At 43.6% G+C, this 15,701-nt stretch overlaps 1 protein-coding gene and 1 long non-coding RNA gene across 9 annotated transcripts in view; one reads left to right on the top strand and one right to left on the bottom strand.

Annotated features, from left to right (window-relative positions):
* The window catches only part of LOC112544629 (uncharacterized), a 30,468-nt gene extending 24,529 nt beyond the window's left edge, over positions 1-5,939 (top strand). The window contains exons 2-4 of the long non-coding RNA XR_003087978.3: positions 4,197-4,427; positions 4,740-4,837; positions 5,665-5,939. This is a non-coding gene — a long non-coding RNA (uncharacterized LOC112544629). The remainder of the gene's footprint in view (positions 1-4,196; positions 4,428-4,739; positions 4,838-5,664) is intronic.
* CEP128 (centrosomal protein 128) overlaps positions 1-15,701 on the bottom strand; it is a 393,105-nt gene that overhangs the window by 255,918 nt on the left and 121,486 nt on the right. For all 8 annotated transcript variants that reach the window (XM_089778396.1, XM_025181171.3, XM_089778400.1 and 5 more), the window contains one exon: positions 13,490-13,840. In XM_089778396.1, coding sequence (XP_089634522.1) covers positions 13,490-13,840 — 351 coding nt within the window. The remainder of the gene's footprint in view (positions 1-13,489; positions 13,841-15,701) is intronic.

The following is a 15,701-nucleotide window of genomic DNA, read 5'->3' as shown; positions in this document are numbered from 1 at the left end:
CATAACAAACAGTTAGAACCTTTCCCTCACACGCTGTTATAATTGGCTTGAGGGCGTGGGGGAAGGTAACTTAAAAGCCACCCAGATGTCAACCAGTAGAAATTGAATGTGAAGATGTAATCACTAAAAACTAAATCTGCCCTAACAAGGAGACACATTCTGCAACATAAATCTCCTTACAGAACATGAGCAAGTGATTCACCCCAGAGCCAGCAGCATAACTCAACTGCTGCAGCCTGGATTTTATGAAAATCATATACTGAAAAGAATTAGGAAGTGTGGGGGCTAATTAGAAAGCCCACTCTCCTTACCAAATTAATGCTAGACAAATCTGTGTAATTAAGAAAAGTAATTTAGCAGGATCAAGACAGATCATAAGAGGAAAAAAAGAGCCCGGTCTGCAATACAAGAGGGAAACTGAACCATGCCACTGTTGGGGAGGGCTAGCAACTCTAAGGTAATTCAAGGGAGTGGAAGGTCACGAGTACCGATGAAGCGCTCTTGTTCTCAGAAAGTTGCAGCTCACTCGCACATGAAAATGGTAAGGAACTAGCTGTAACCTGTTCCCCTTGCAGATCTTAGGCAGTATTTTAAGTTATAATAGGCCACCCCGATGGGGGGGGAGAAATGTTTTCTTGTCTTTCAGATCATCAGAAAGCGCTGGCGCCAGTTGAAGAAAAACAACAACAAAATGCCATGGTTCTGTGTCATGACATGTGTTTGTGTTCTGTCCAAGTTTGTCTTGTGTGTCTTAATTGTAATACGTATTGCAAATGTTGTGAATAGAAAATTGTTTAGGCTAGGAGAATGTTAACAATGTCTCCACAGGTGAACAAAAAGAACTGGAAGGAAGCAAGGAGTACATCACGTGAACAGAAGGATGGGAGACAGTACTAGCTCCTTCCCACCAGACTAGTTTTGCTTTAATGGCCATTGCTAACTTGCCCTCATTTGGATATCATCAACCAGGACTTTAAGGACAAAATAGAGCCTCCCAATTGTGCATCATGCCCTGAACAGGCCTCTGTTCCAGAACCAGGACAACTGTCACTGATCCTTACCTTGATGATGTTCCACACTGGTACAGACCAGCTGTGTGCTAAACTGGCTAATCAAATTGGCAAATGCCTGATTAGGCAATGACAAGGCTTAGCAGATACCATCGCAGATTGGTTTGAGCCTGGTAACCCTATCAGCAACACTTATGTCATAACCCAGAAATTGTATGAGAATCCAGACTTGTAAATGCAGTAATATCCAGTGCCCGTAAAGGCCTACACACCAGCCAAGCTAATCAATTGATCCTAAATAGTTTGAAGGATCTGTCCAGCTCTGTAGACCTAACCTGATGTTTGGACCAGAAGCTAATTGGATTGGAAGTAAAATAAAGAAATTAGAAGGCCAGTATTGAAGAATAAGGTAAGCTTTAGCCACTACCATTTAGTTCTTATGGTGGTGAGTCCCCAATCTCCCCTGTGCCTACCCATGGGAGTAGGGAAAGAGAGAATCCATGAGGACCCAAAAGCCCACCTGGACAGGGCATAGTACAACCATTTGTTTTTGGTCCCTCTGAGGATTCCTCACTCAGATCAGATCAGAATGGTAACCTCCCTGCTTGTACCAAAGCAAGGGCATATAGATAGAATAGAAGGCATTGCTTATTCTGAAGGTGTGGGAGCCTCCCTATACCCAGGGATTGTTGCACCCACTTTGATAAGGAAATTTTATGTACCTGCCCATTTAACATCATGACGAATCTGCCTAGGCTTGATGTGGTTGTCATAGAAAAACAAATGAACATCGAGCTGGTCCAAATGAACGGTACCTACTGGTGTTTGACTACCCAGACAGATCACTCCATCCTGCCCCTCTGTATATCCGTCTGTGTGCATAACGGTCCCTCATCAAGCGGCCTAACCGTCAATAGAATGTGGACATATCGCACTTTGGTAGTGGAGATAACTACACATGAGATGCTGAGTGGCATGGCGGAAGTAAGTACCAAGAGGAGGGTTTACTGGCCCTGCAGGCAAAGATCAAGAAGTTGGTGGCCAATGCCCAAAGATATATTGGGGCTAGCCGTCTGAGGTACACACAGATAGGGAAACACCGTGGACCATGCCAACCACCTATCTCTGCAGCACTCAACCAGGCAGTAGAGGTCAAACCTATAATCATGGGCAGTGCCAGTAAGGCGACGAAATATCTTGGGGATGGATTTGAATAGTGTTTGCCAAATTATGTAGAGAGTTTAAATATTAACATTTATAATAATGATAGTGCTGTACCAGCACTTCCAGAGTAAATTAAAATCCCTTAAATTGTTGTATTTAACCTAGTAGATTAAGAAGAACCCCAAAGTCAAGAGGAAAGAACTATAGGAGTAAACTGAGGCAGTCCATGGTATCTTGCTAAGGACTGACAAACTCAAATAATTAAGTCAGCCCGAGAAGCGTATGCTACAGCAGTAACTGCGACCCTGGTTTCCCTGGCAACCACATGCCAAAAAGGCCTCACTTTGATAAGGCCGGTATCAAGCAACCGCGTGGGATTGTTTTTATGGTTTGCTTTATTCCTAGGAAATAACCTTGGTTCCAAAAGAGCTAGCTGGCTTTTGGCTCAGAGAATAAAGACTCTTATGTCCATCAGCGCTGTGAAGTGCCAAGAACTGACTGTTAGCCAATGCTTCCCATTGCAAAATGATCCTACCCCGACTGCTGATAAGCCTCTCTCTTCTGGTCCTGCTTTCCCACCTGTTGGACACCAGAAGAATCGAAATATTACAGGGTGATGTGCTAGTAACCTCTCCCCTGCATGATGCTGAACCACGACTGTTTCAAAGAAAAAGAGGAAAACTCTTGTTGTGCTATGTTGGTACACATTCCTGTTTAGTTTTGTTTTGTTGTGATTATATTATGCTTAATGCCCTGTTTTATACCTTGTATAATTGCCTCTATATGTCGCACTGTATTGACTACTGTCAACCGTGAAATGCTTGTACATTACCAAAGATTAGCCAAAGAAGAAACTGATGAGGTATAAGAAAGAGAAAGCCTCTTGAGGGGGGAATTGATGTGTAAAAGGGAAGTCAAATCCCGCGGAGCCATTGATTCCCCTATGAGGGGCACGTACAATATACATACATTGCTAATGCTTAGATATATTTGCTATTTGTATAGGAGTAAGACATGACAAAGGTCAAGGCCTGTCACAGGTAATAACTTATAATAAGGAGACGAGGGGAAGTGAAACCAGTCTTCTGTTAAGTAGAGATATGGATAGATTCCACATCCTTTAAACTTGTGACCGGCTCAAGCAGGAAAGGAAAAAGGGAAGTATGGCTTGCCCATTGTTCAGCAAGTAGGCACTGTATTTAACCTCATTTGGAAAATTAACCTGACCTATAGGAATGCTAAATGTCAAAGATGAAGTAACCTATCATGTTAAGGCACCTAAACCAGGAAAGATGTGAATCCTATAAAAACCCCTGCCTATGAGATGTTGGGGGTCGGCTCTGATCTGAACATTGAGTTCCTTAGCCGTACCTTGGTTGCAACCAATAAACTTGAGTTGGACCCAGCCTGAAAGTGTGACTCTCTTCTTGGGGTAAATCAGACTAGCCTCCAAGGGGACGAAACCTTGCAATTTATGCAACAAAGTCATCAGTCTGTTTTCCCCTTGTTAGTCTCTTGACCATTGTCTGCATTAGGGATATAACAGCATAGTCAATTAACCAATAAGAAAAAGCTTATAGGTTAATACTGTAGACTACATGCATTTCCTTCTCCCCCCCCCCCCCCCCCCCGCCCCGCCAGTGAATTTCTTAGCAGGCTAGCCAGGTCCAGGACCTACCCCCACTGCAGGTGGGCAGACGGCCCAGCTCAGTTCTGGCTCATGCTGGGTCCGGGAGCTCAGACCACCTCCCTTAGACAGGGGCTGCTGGTACTCCACGCTGCTGCAGACCAGCTCTTGCCTGGCACCCCGCACTGATGCCTCTGATACAGTGGCTGCCAGCCCCACATTCAGGGACTATAGAATAGTCAATTAACCAATAAGAATTCATGAGGTTACTCAACTATTCAATTAACCAATATTTAACCATCCCTAATCTGCATCACTTGCTTTTCTTTTTGTTGTTATAATTAAAGTTAGGTGTTACTTTAAAAAAAGCGATTGTCTTTTTTTTTTTAAACTAGAATTCACCTAGGAAAGGTCAGCATGCTGCATCATGTGCTTCTGTCGGTGCAGCACAACACACTGTGAATAACTGAGGTCTTACTATAATGCCATTTCCTCGGGAGACCACGTACCCTGGGTCTGGAGATCACCAAGGTACACCCTCCTCAGCCAAAGTCCAAGGCATCCAAGACCAACTCAACCAAGTGAGGAGTGCTGTTGAAGGGGACTCCTTGCAGGACATTCCCAGGGTCAGTATACCATCACAGTGAGAAGTATCATCATACTGATAGTAATGATTTTCCCAGGTGATGCTAGGATTGGGAGTAGTCCATTGCCAGTCACTGCTGTTGGGGTTTCATCCAGACCCTGGCATATGCATGCTGCCAAGTGACATACAAGGAGCAGATAAATCCTGGCTGTGGTCAGAAACACAAAGACTTCTATGGTGAGGTCAGTTTATTTCTTCAATGGCAGGAATGCTCTGGCAGAAGTCAAGGTGAACACTGCTCCAATTAACTGTACTGGAACAAATGCGGGTTTCTTTTGTCCTTCACCAACAGGCTGAGGAGACAGTATGTGGATAGCAGCACTGTGCATCCCTCTAGATCTGAGGTCTAGAGCTGCCTTTGATAAGCCAATTGATATCCTGATGTCTGAGGTAAGCAACCACTGACATACACTTGGTAAATACCAGCAGTACTGTTGCTAGGCCAAACAGGAGACCATAAACTGATAATGGTTGGGATCTACTGTAAACCGGAGGAAGCATCTGTAACCTTCAATGACAGTAATGTGAAAATATGACTCTTTCAAACTGAGGGTGATACTCCAGACTCCTGGATTCAGGGAGGGATAATAGAGGCCAGGGAGATGATGCGGAACTTCAATCTTGCTAAATAGCTGTTGTAGACTGCCTTTGGCTTTGCGGATTAAAAAGTAACAGGAATAGAACCCTTTGTTTCTCTACTCTAGAGTAATGGCCTGCACCACATGTACCTGCAATTACTCTTTTACTTCCAACACAAAGAGATTCTTGTCAGAAGGGCCCCTGAAGAGGAACAGGAAGAGAGGATGGTAATGAAGAATAGAAAGCAACTGAAGGGTATAATCCTGCACCACCGTATTAAGGACCAATCAATCTGATGTCACAGATAGCCATGCAGGAAAAAAGGGAGATAGACAGTCAGCAAATAAAAGATCCAGGAAACAGTGTAGTAGGTTACTTTCAGGTGTTCCCTCAAAATAAGCACTTGCCTGCTTGCTTACTGTGGGTTAAGCCTTACTGGAATGCAGATGGAGGATGGTGGCTATGATACCACTTATAGCCCCTGGATTTCTTACAGGGAGATTCCTGGTGATGGTCTGAGACTATTGTGGCAGAAACTACTTGTGGGCAGTGCCAGGAATGTTCAGGCTCAGAGTTTTCAGGGTCATGTGGGAATACAGGAACTCATGGAGTTTATTGTTTGTCTGTTCTGCAAACAGGGCTTGCCAAACAAAAGGGAGGTCTTGAGTCAACTGCTGAACCTCTATTGACAGTGGAGCAGCCACATGACGATGGCCAAGGCCATGGTTCCAGTGTCGTCGTCATTCACTCCAGACACACCTTGAGGGTAACTCTGGCCACAGTCATGCCCTTGTCTGGAATTGCTCAGAACTTCTTCCTTCAGGTCTCAGGAAGGAAGCTCTTGAACTTGGCGATAGCCTGCTACATATTAAAATCATAGCACCCAAGTAGGCCCTGATAGAAATGAAAGCTAGAGGACAAATAAACTTTACATTGAAACAAGTCTAGCCTCTTCAAGTCTCTGTTTTCAGCAGTAGCTCTATGCTGACCGTGTCTTTCCCCGTGGTTAACCACCTCTACCACAAGGGAATTAGGAGTGGGGTGGGTGTACAGGTATTCTTGGTGTTTAGATGATACAAAGTAATTGCGCACCTACCTCTTGGAAAAATGAGACAAGGAGGAGGGAGTCTGCCACAGGGAACTGGTGATCTTTGAAACCCCTTCATGAAGGAGCAAAGCCACTCTGGTCAGCACTGTGGAGCAGAAGACATCAAAGAGGGAGTCCAAAGGCTCCTCTAAGTCCTCTGCCTTGAGGCTCAGGTTGGCTCCAGCCCTCTACAACAGCTCCTGATATGCCTAAGCATTACCCTGGGAAACTAATGAAAGAAGCCCCATTATAGCCATTTCTAGTGAAGACGAGGAAGATGACAGTGCCAAAGGGTCCACTGCACCACTGGTGACCCAGTGGCTTGCTCTCCCATGTTCTCCTGGACCTATTGGGTTTTTGGACCTGAGGTTTCCTGCACTGAGGGGGGAAGGGAGGGTTGAGAGAGGATTTGAAAACCAAGGGGTGACCAAGAAGGGTTGGGTGAACCCCCATTGGTTCCCAGAATACCGCTGCACCAACCATTCAACCTGAAGCCATGGGCCTGGATTCAGTGCTAAAGACTGTAGACAGTACTCCTGTTACCAGCGCTTGCTCCAGTGTCAGGAAACCTCCATTCCAAACTGGAGATAGAGGCTGAGCAATCATTCCCCAGCGAGCAAGACAAGGCAGAGAAGTAGCACTATTCTCACTGATGCTGCTCACTGCATTTTGGGGGGAACGGTGACATTTGGGGAATGATGGCACTGATCCATTACTTTGTCCTTGGAGTGGTATTGGAGTCACAGATGTTGGGTGCCAGGTCTGGAACTCCTGCGAGGGGACGGGGGAAGGGAATGAGTGCCTCCAAAGGTCTGCATCCGGTCACGGGCGACACATGTCTCAAATCTCTCCACCCATGCAAGGTCCAAAGACAGAAGGGGATGAGATGTGTCTTCCTTTCATGATGTGGTAGCTATGAGAACATTGGCAGAACATACTGCACAACAGCACTGAGGCAGGGACTGTGATTGTTTAAACACAGGTTTACCCATGATCTGGGGACTGCAAAACTGTTGTGGGCAGCACCACGAAGGTTCTAATCGCCTGTGCACAGCATGCAGAGCTGACGGAGAATCCCCACTATCGGAGGGAGATGGTGGATAGCAAGCTGGACTATATTGCTCAACCGGAGCTGGGGCCCAAGTTCCTGATGGGGGCAAAGCACAGTCCAGCATTGGACCTTGCTCACTATCAGCCTTGACTATTCATTTGGCGCAAGGACAATCTCCAACTTCGCACATCTTCCTGGGTTTCCTGACCAGTTTCCTGGCTGGGAAAAGTTTGAGCTGGCAGATGGGGGGCACTGTGCATAGAGGACACGGTGGTCAGTGCTGAATCTGAGTGTTGCTCCAGCACCGGAGCACTGGCTGACTACAGAAAGAGTGCTTAAAACGAATTATCTAGCTCATTTTTTGTCCTGGGCTTGAACAACGTGCAAATGTTGTACTTATTGCTAATATGCCCTGCACCCAAGCACCGTAAAGAGCTCTTACGTGGATGGCTAATAGGCATGGACCACTTACAGAGATCACATGACTTAAAGCCTGGGGACTCAGGCATGCCCTTCCCTAAGGCAGAGTCCCATAAAGGACCTACAAAGTCTCTACTCAATTATCTAGGGATACTAACACTGACTACGGAAAGTATATACACTATAATATACAGTTAAACAAGTTTGTATGAACAAGGTACAAGAGTGTAAGCTTAATTAGCAATAGTTCTATCATTGCCACTGGCGGCAAGATGGAACTGAGGGTGAAGAGAACTGGTGGAGCCCTATATACCATGTACATTCCACTCCAGAGGGAGCCAGACCCAGTTCCCTATGAATACTGCTGAGGAGGGAACTTCCAGCACTAGTGCATCCAGTGAGAGGACACAACTAAGTTGAATGGACATGAGCAAGCACTCAATCTCCTTAACTGCACCTATACAGATTACAATACAGGCAGTCCCCAGGTTACATGGATCTGAATTACATCAGATCCCTACTTACAAACGGGGTGAGGCAACCCTGCACTAGCTGCTTCCCCCCAGCAGACCAGGGAGACGCGAAGCTAGCGCCCCCACCCCCCAGCAGACCAGGGAGACATGGAGCGGCTTTTCTCAGCAGACACCTCAGCTTGAGAATAAAGGACTGAGGGAAGTGAGGTGTGGGAAAATAAAACTGAGCTCTGGAGAAATGTTTGGCTAGAGTTTCCCCTACAATATGTACCAGTTCCGACTTACATACAAATTCAACTTAAGAACAAACCTACAGTCCCTATCTTGTACGTAACCCGGGGACTGCCTGTACTATATTTAAATGATATATGCACATGCACAACAAATACATCTTGTACTATTTCTCAAAAACTCCAAAACGGTATAAAAATTTACATCTTTGTAAGTTTCATCTTGCATAGCTCCTTCTGATTTATATAAAAGACTTTCCCAGATTTTTCTAGCACAAACAATATAATACATATGTAATATACCTAAGTTTGCAGGCAAACCTTATGACTTAGAGCAAGTGCATGTGTTCATAAAAATGATTGTATTGTAATGCACATATAAGAACATAAGAATGGCCGTACTGGATCAGATCAAAGGTCTATCTAGCCCAGTAGCCTGTCTGCCGACAGTGGCCAACACCAGGTGCCCCAGAGGGGGTGGAACGAAGACAATGTTCAAGCGATTTGTCTCGTGCCATCCGTCTCCAGCCTTTGACAAACAGAGGCCAGGGACACCATTCCTACCCCCTGGCTAATAGCCTTTTATGGACCTAACCTCCATGAATTTATCTAGATTCTCTTTAAACTCTGTTATAGTTCTAGCCTTCACAGCCTCCTCTGGTAAGGAGTTCCACAGGTTGACTATGCGCTGTGTGAAGAACTTTCGCTCATTAGTTTTACACCTGCTACCCATTAATTTTATTTGGTGTCCTCTAATCCTTATATTATGGGAACTAATGAATAACTTTTCTTTATTCACCCTCTCCATACCACTCATGATTTTATATACCTCTATCATATCCCCCCTCAGTCTCCTCTTTTACAAACTGAAAAGTCCCAGTCGCTTTAGCCTCTCCTTATATGGGACCTGTTCCAAACCCCTGATCATTTTAGTTGCCCTTTTCTGAACCCTTTCCAAGGCCAAGATATCTTTTTTGAGGTGAGAAGACCACATCTATACACAGTACTCAAGATGTGAGCATATCATAGTTTTATACAGGGGCAGTAAGATATTCTGTGTCTTATTTTCTATCCCTTCCTTAGTAATTCCTAACATTCTATTTGCCTTTTTGACCACCGCAACACATTGTGTGGACATTTTCAGAGAACTATCCACGATAACTCCAAGATCTTTCCTGATTTGTCGTAGCCAAATTAGCCCCCATCATACTATATGTATAGTTGGGGTTATTCTTTCCAATGTGCATTACAGTACTTTACACTTATCCACGTTAAACTTCATTTGCCATTTTGTTGCCCAATCACTCAGTTTGGTGAGATCTTTTTGAAATTCTTCACAGTCTGCTTCTGTCTTGACTACCTTAAACAATTTAGTATCTTCCACAAACTTTACTACCTCACTGCTTGCCCCTTTCTCTAGGTCATTTATGAATAAGTTGAATAGGATTGGTCCTAGGACTGACTCTTGGGGGACACCACTAGTTACCCCTCTCCATTCTGAAAATTTACCATGTATTCCTACCCTTTGTTTCCTGTCTTTTAACCAGTTCTCAATCCATGAAAGGACCTTTACTCTTATCCCATGACAATGTAATTTACACAAGAGCCTTTGGTGAGGGACTTTGTCAAAGGCTTTCTGAAAATGTAAGTATACTATATCTACTGGATCCCCCTTGTCCACATGTTTGTTAACCCCTTCAAAGAACTCTAATAGATTAGTAAAACATGATTTCCCATTACAGAAACCATGTTGACTTTTTCCCAACAAATTATATTCTTTTACGTGCCTAACAATTTTATTCTTAACTATTGTTTCAACTAATTTGCCCGGTACCGATGTTAGACTTACCGGTCTGTAATTGCCGGGACCACCTCTAGAGCCCTTTTTAAATATTGGTGCCACGTTAGCTATCTTCCAGTCAGTAGACACAGAAGCCCATTTAAGGGATAGATTACAAACCACAGTTAACAGTTCTGCAATTTCCCATTTGAGTTCTTTTAGAACCTTTGGGTGAATGCCATCCGGTCCCGGTGATTTGTTAACGTTAAGTTTTTCTACTTGTTCCAAAACCTCCTCTAACAACACTTCAATCCAGGACAGTTCCTCAGATTCATCTCCCACAAAGGACTGTGCAGGTTTGGGAATCTCCCCAACATCCTCAGCCATGAAGACTGATGCAAAGAAATCATTTAGCTTCTCCGCAATGGCTTTATTGTCCTTGATTGCTCCTTTTGTATCTCTATTATCTAGGGGACCCACAGGTTTTTTAGCAGGCTTCCTGCTTCTAATCTATTTAAAAAAACATTTTGCTATTGTTTTTTCAGTTTTTGGCTAGCTGATCTGCAAAGTCTTTTTTTGCTTTTCTTATTACAGTTTTACACTTAATTCGATAGTGTTTATGTTCCTTTCTATTTATCTCACTGGGATTGGACTTCCATTTCTTGAAAGATGCCTATTTGTCCCTCACTGCTTCTTTTACATGGTGGTTAAGCCACGGTGACTCTTTTTTAGTTCTCTTACTATGTTTTTTAATTTGGGGTATACATTTAAGTTGGGCCTCTATATACAACAGGGAAGAGTTAAAATTCTATGTACAATCTTAGATCTGTTATTTCCTCAGTTTTACATGTTAGATTAAACCCATCCAATCTAAACATTCTGTTAAAGAGTTTTCCTGATAGAACAAATTTCAACACATTTGGCATATTTCAGGTTACATATTTTTCTACTTTTATTATTGAAAACACATTTTGCTGAGACCACACTCTGTTATAATCTACCAACTATTTGAGAGTTTGTGTCTGTCCGTCCATCCATCCATCCCTGAGTCTGTCTGTTCAAGAACTGCTCCTAAATGGTAAGAAGCTAGTGCAACCAAATTTGGTGTGCAGCTTCCAAATATCATAAAGCAAAGTAAGTTTTTGGTTGTGCAAAGACAATATAATGTGATTGGAATGCAATTATTTCTCATAAAATGGAAAGGGAGGGATCTGCTCGCAGGGACATTTGTACTGTACAATAATAGAATCATAGAACCATAGAGCTGGAAGAGACCTCAGAAGGTCATCAAGTCCAGCCCCCTGCCCTAGGCAGAACCAATCCCAACTAAATCAACTCGGCCAGGGCTTTGTCAAGCCGAGACTTAAACACCTCTAGGGATGGAGACTCCACTACTTCCCTAGGTAACCCATTCCAGTGCTTCACCGCTTTCATAGTGAATTAGTTTTTCCTAATATCCAACCTGGACCTCTTTCACCACAACTTGAGACTATTGCTCCTTGTTTTGCCATCTGTCACTACTGACAACAGCCTCTCTCCATCCTCTTTGAAACTTCCCTTCAGGAAGTTGTAGGCTGCTTTCAAATCCCCCCTCACTCTTCGCTTCTGCAGACTAAACAGACCCAACTCCCTCAGCCTCTCCTCGTAGGCAGGAGCAGCCCGAGGCCGGCTGCAGCAGTTGGCGCCCTCAGCAGGGCAGTGCAAATGGAGCCCCTGCCTGCATGGCAGCCAATGGCCGTGATGTCATCATGGGGCACCCCAGCACCATGTGACATCATCATCAGGCGCCCAGGCCAGCAGCACCCTAGGCAGCTGCCTAGCTCACCTAGGCTCATGGGCCGCCCCTACTCGTAGGTCATATGCTCCAGCCCCCTAATCATTTTGGTCGCCCTCTGCTGGACCCTCATCCTTTTTGTAGTGGGGGGCCCAGGACTGGACACAATACTGCAGATGTGGCCTCACCAGAGCCGAATAAAGAGGAATAATGACATCTCTGGATCTGCTGGCAATGCTCCTCTTAATGCAACCTAATATGCCATTAGCCTTCTTGGCTACAAGGGCACACTGTTGATTCATATCCAGCTTCTCATCCACTGTAACCCTCAAGTCCTTTTCTGCAGAACTACTACTTAGCTGGTTGGTCCCCACAATGAACACAGGGGGCAGCAAAGGGCCAGAGATGGGGACTAGGACAGGCTTGTGCTCTCTCCCCGGGCAACCTGAGTACTAAACTACTTATTAGGGATATGAATGCTTAACCTGATAACCAGTTAGCCTCACCCATTAGCAGCCCCTCCACCCACCCCCATTTAATTGGTTAACTGGTTAAATAAAGTTTAGCCGGTTAACTAGTTAAACAGGATTTTGCATCTGCACTCCTTATCCCCAGCCCCACCCCAATACAATGATATACATGAAGAAAAACAAAATTTATTTCAGTTAAGGACTGAAGTAATGCCAAGCAAATCCTCTAGTGATCAATATTGGGCTCCAAGATAGCACTGAGCATTCTCTGTCTCAAGAGCTTGGTTTGCTGGTTCCTGCTCACTTGCTCAGGGCCTAACTATTATCCATATATGAGATCAAGAAGGAAGTTTCTCCCAAGTCATACTGGCAGTGACTTTGGAAGGGCTGGGTCATCTCCTGCAATATGTGGTTGTGGGTCTCATGACAAGATTATTTGGATGTCTCTCTCAATCACTTTTCATTGGGCATTAGTACACCTTGGTCTCTCCTGTTCTCTGCCTCCAGCACATAACAGTCTACATTTTGGTGGACTGTAATACTTGGGTTTAATTTTGGTTTGGGGTTTAAGGTGAGGATGCCAAGTGGCCTTTGATAAACAGTGAGTCACAAGAGATGTTCTTGTGGGCCTTAAACTATATTACTCTATAATTACAGAAGCTTCAGGGGGTAGCCGAATTAGTCTGTTAGGGTATGTCTACACTACCACCCTAGTTCGAACTAGGGTGGTTAATGTAGTCATACAAACTTGCAAATGAAGCCCAGGATTTGAATTTCCCGGGCTTCATTTGCATGTTGCCGGGCGCCGACATTTTTAAATGTCCACTAGTGAGGACTCCGTGCCCGCGGCTACACGCAGCACGAACTAGATAGTTCGGATTAGACTTCCTATTCCGAACTATCTGTACGCCCCGTGGATTTACTGGTCCCCGTGTCAAAAAGTTTGGGAACCCCTGGTATAAGCAATGAACACAGAATCTTTTACTTCTAGGCCAACAATATGAATACAGTACAGATCAATAAAAACTAAAAAAGTCATTAGCATCTTCCAGCTATTTTGTGTCTTATGTAAATTCACCGCACAGTTCTGATATGGGCAAATGCATGTGTCATATACTCATCTCTATTTCTAAAATATAAAAGAGAAAGGAGAGGAAAAATGAAGACTTTGCTTTTACCTGATTGCTGTTCTCCATCAGCTGATTGATGGTTTCATTCTGTTTCACCATATCACGTTCCAATTTCTTATATTTCAGCTTCCAGTGTCGAATGGATTCCTGAGCTTTCACTTTCAACTCTTCTTTCTTCTTATCAGTCTCTAACCGAAGGGTCTCAGACTGCCTGAATTTGGCAAGGCACCGATCTGCTTCCTTAGTTGACTCTTCAAGTTGTTGGGCCAGCTCAGCAGTTTGGAGTTCTGTTTGCCTCCGTTCACTCTCACAGGCCTTGTAACAGCTCTGTATCTCTTTCAGCTGATCCAGCATCCTTTCCTGCTGCTTCTCTCGGTTTGCCAAGTCAGATGTTAACTTCTGTAAACAAACATAATGTATTATATAAGTGTAATTCTTATGGACATGGAGTATGAAATAGTAGCAAAGCAAAATACAGCGTAGCTATGAATATCATTTTACAATTTGTAGATTATGTGCAGTAACTTAGAAGATCATTGTAATTAAAGATGGATATGCCTGTTATACCACAGAATACATCTTCCTGTAATGGCAACTCTTAGTGCTCCAACAGAGGGCACAAACAGTACGTTTATATTATCCTGAATCTTACTGTAAGTACTGGGAAGTCACACATTCCCCTTCTCATGCTTAAAATCCAGGCCAATATCCAATATTTAAATCATACGTCAAGTATTCTTTCATCCAACCATCTGTTCCTGAATGTTCCATAAACAGCTACTTTTTAAAAAAAGGACTATTTTTTAAATGGATATTGCAGCGAATTTAAGTATGTATCCTCACTAAAACAGTCTTTTTTTCAAAAACATATTTTCATAAACAATGAATAGAACATGGCAATACTTTAGAACAAAAAGTAAAGAAGGCTATCTAACTGAAAATGTTGTGGAATTAAAGTAAATGAAATATAATTAGCAAAATGGGAAGTCTAAGAGCCCATTAAACAACAGGGTGAGCAAATACCAACTCATGAGCTAGATCCAGTCTGCCAGGGTTAGCACCTAGCAGGCCCCCACACCGCCATATTTACCTGCACCTCTACAGATACAGAGGATTGCAGCTCCCATTGATCACAAATCACTGTTCCAGGCAAATGGGAGCTGCGATCGCCCATATCTGCAAAGGTGCAGGTAAATATAGCAGCAGCGGCCCATCAGGGGCTAACCCAGGTGAAACGCTGCAGTTCTATTGCCTATCTCTGTCCTAGACAATATTGACCTCCAGTGGTCCGACAAATTCTCTGGTTTGAAGCCAGATGATTGTGTTCAGTGCTTATTCCAGTATTAACTGGAAAAAGAAAAAAGAACACTGTGCTATTTTACCTTGGTAAAAAACCTGAGGAGTTCAAAGGATGGATGAAGCCACTTTTGGCTGGCAGTAGAATTGCCTAGTATGACTCAAGAGCACTGAACAAGGTAACGGTCAATTTCTGGATTAATTTTATGACAATTTGACCTATAAAAAGGTCCTAAATGGCCTAGCACCTACATAAGAAAAATCCTCTCTCCTGATGACATCCTGCTACAGAGGCAGTCAGTGAAGAACCTGAGAATAAGCCCCACTGAAGAAAAGTTTGCTAGCAAGGCAGTCTATGTTAAGATCCTAGGCCTCTGTAACTTGCTTCTTCCCCAAGTTTCTAACAGCCCACATTTGTTAGCCAGAAGGACACCTTGTTTTTACTCCCTCACCGGTAAGGAGATGAGTGGTTAGTAGGACTGGTTAATGGTGGTATGGAACTCAAAATTCTGTGGGGAGCTTAAGTTCTTTTTGTATTTAATTTTTTGCTGCATTATTTGATTTGACTGCAGTAACTGATGGGCTTTTTTCATTAGTTTATTTTAAAGAGTGATTGTCACGAGTGCATTGAGCATTAAATGTATGCTCTTGTAAAAAAAAACCTTAAATACATAAATATTGGTTAACCAATCACTAAAGGTATGTCTACACTGCCGCATTTTTCCAGAATAACAGCTGTTATTACGGAAAAACAATGCTTGCGTCCATACTGCAATAGCGTTATTTTGACAAGTTGAAGTAAGAGAGAGCTTTTTCTGATGGCGGCAAACCTCATTCTATGAGGAATAATGCTTTTTCCGAAAAAACCTTTTTCAGAAAGAGCCGTGTGTGGACACAGAAGAGGGAGTTCTTTAAAAAAAGAGGCCTCAAGGAAATAACACAGGTGCCCTGCTAGCCACTCCAT

Source organism: Pelodiscus sinensis, chromosome 5 (assembly GCF_052426305.1).
Source record: "Pelodiscus sinensis isolate ZL-2025 chromosome 5, ASM5242630v1, whole genome shotgun sequence".
Classification (NCBI taxonomy): domain Eukaryota; kingdom Metazoa; phylum Chordata; order Testudines; family Trionychidae; genus Pelodiscus; species Pelodiscus sinensis.
The sequence above is the reverse complement of the archived record's forward strand: the minus strand, read 5'-3'. Positions and strand labels throughout refer to the sequence as shown.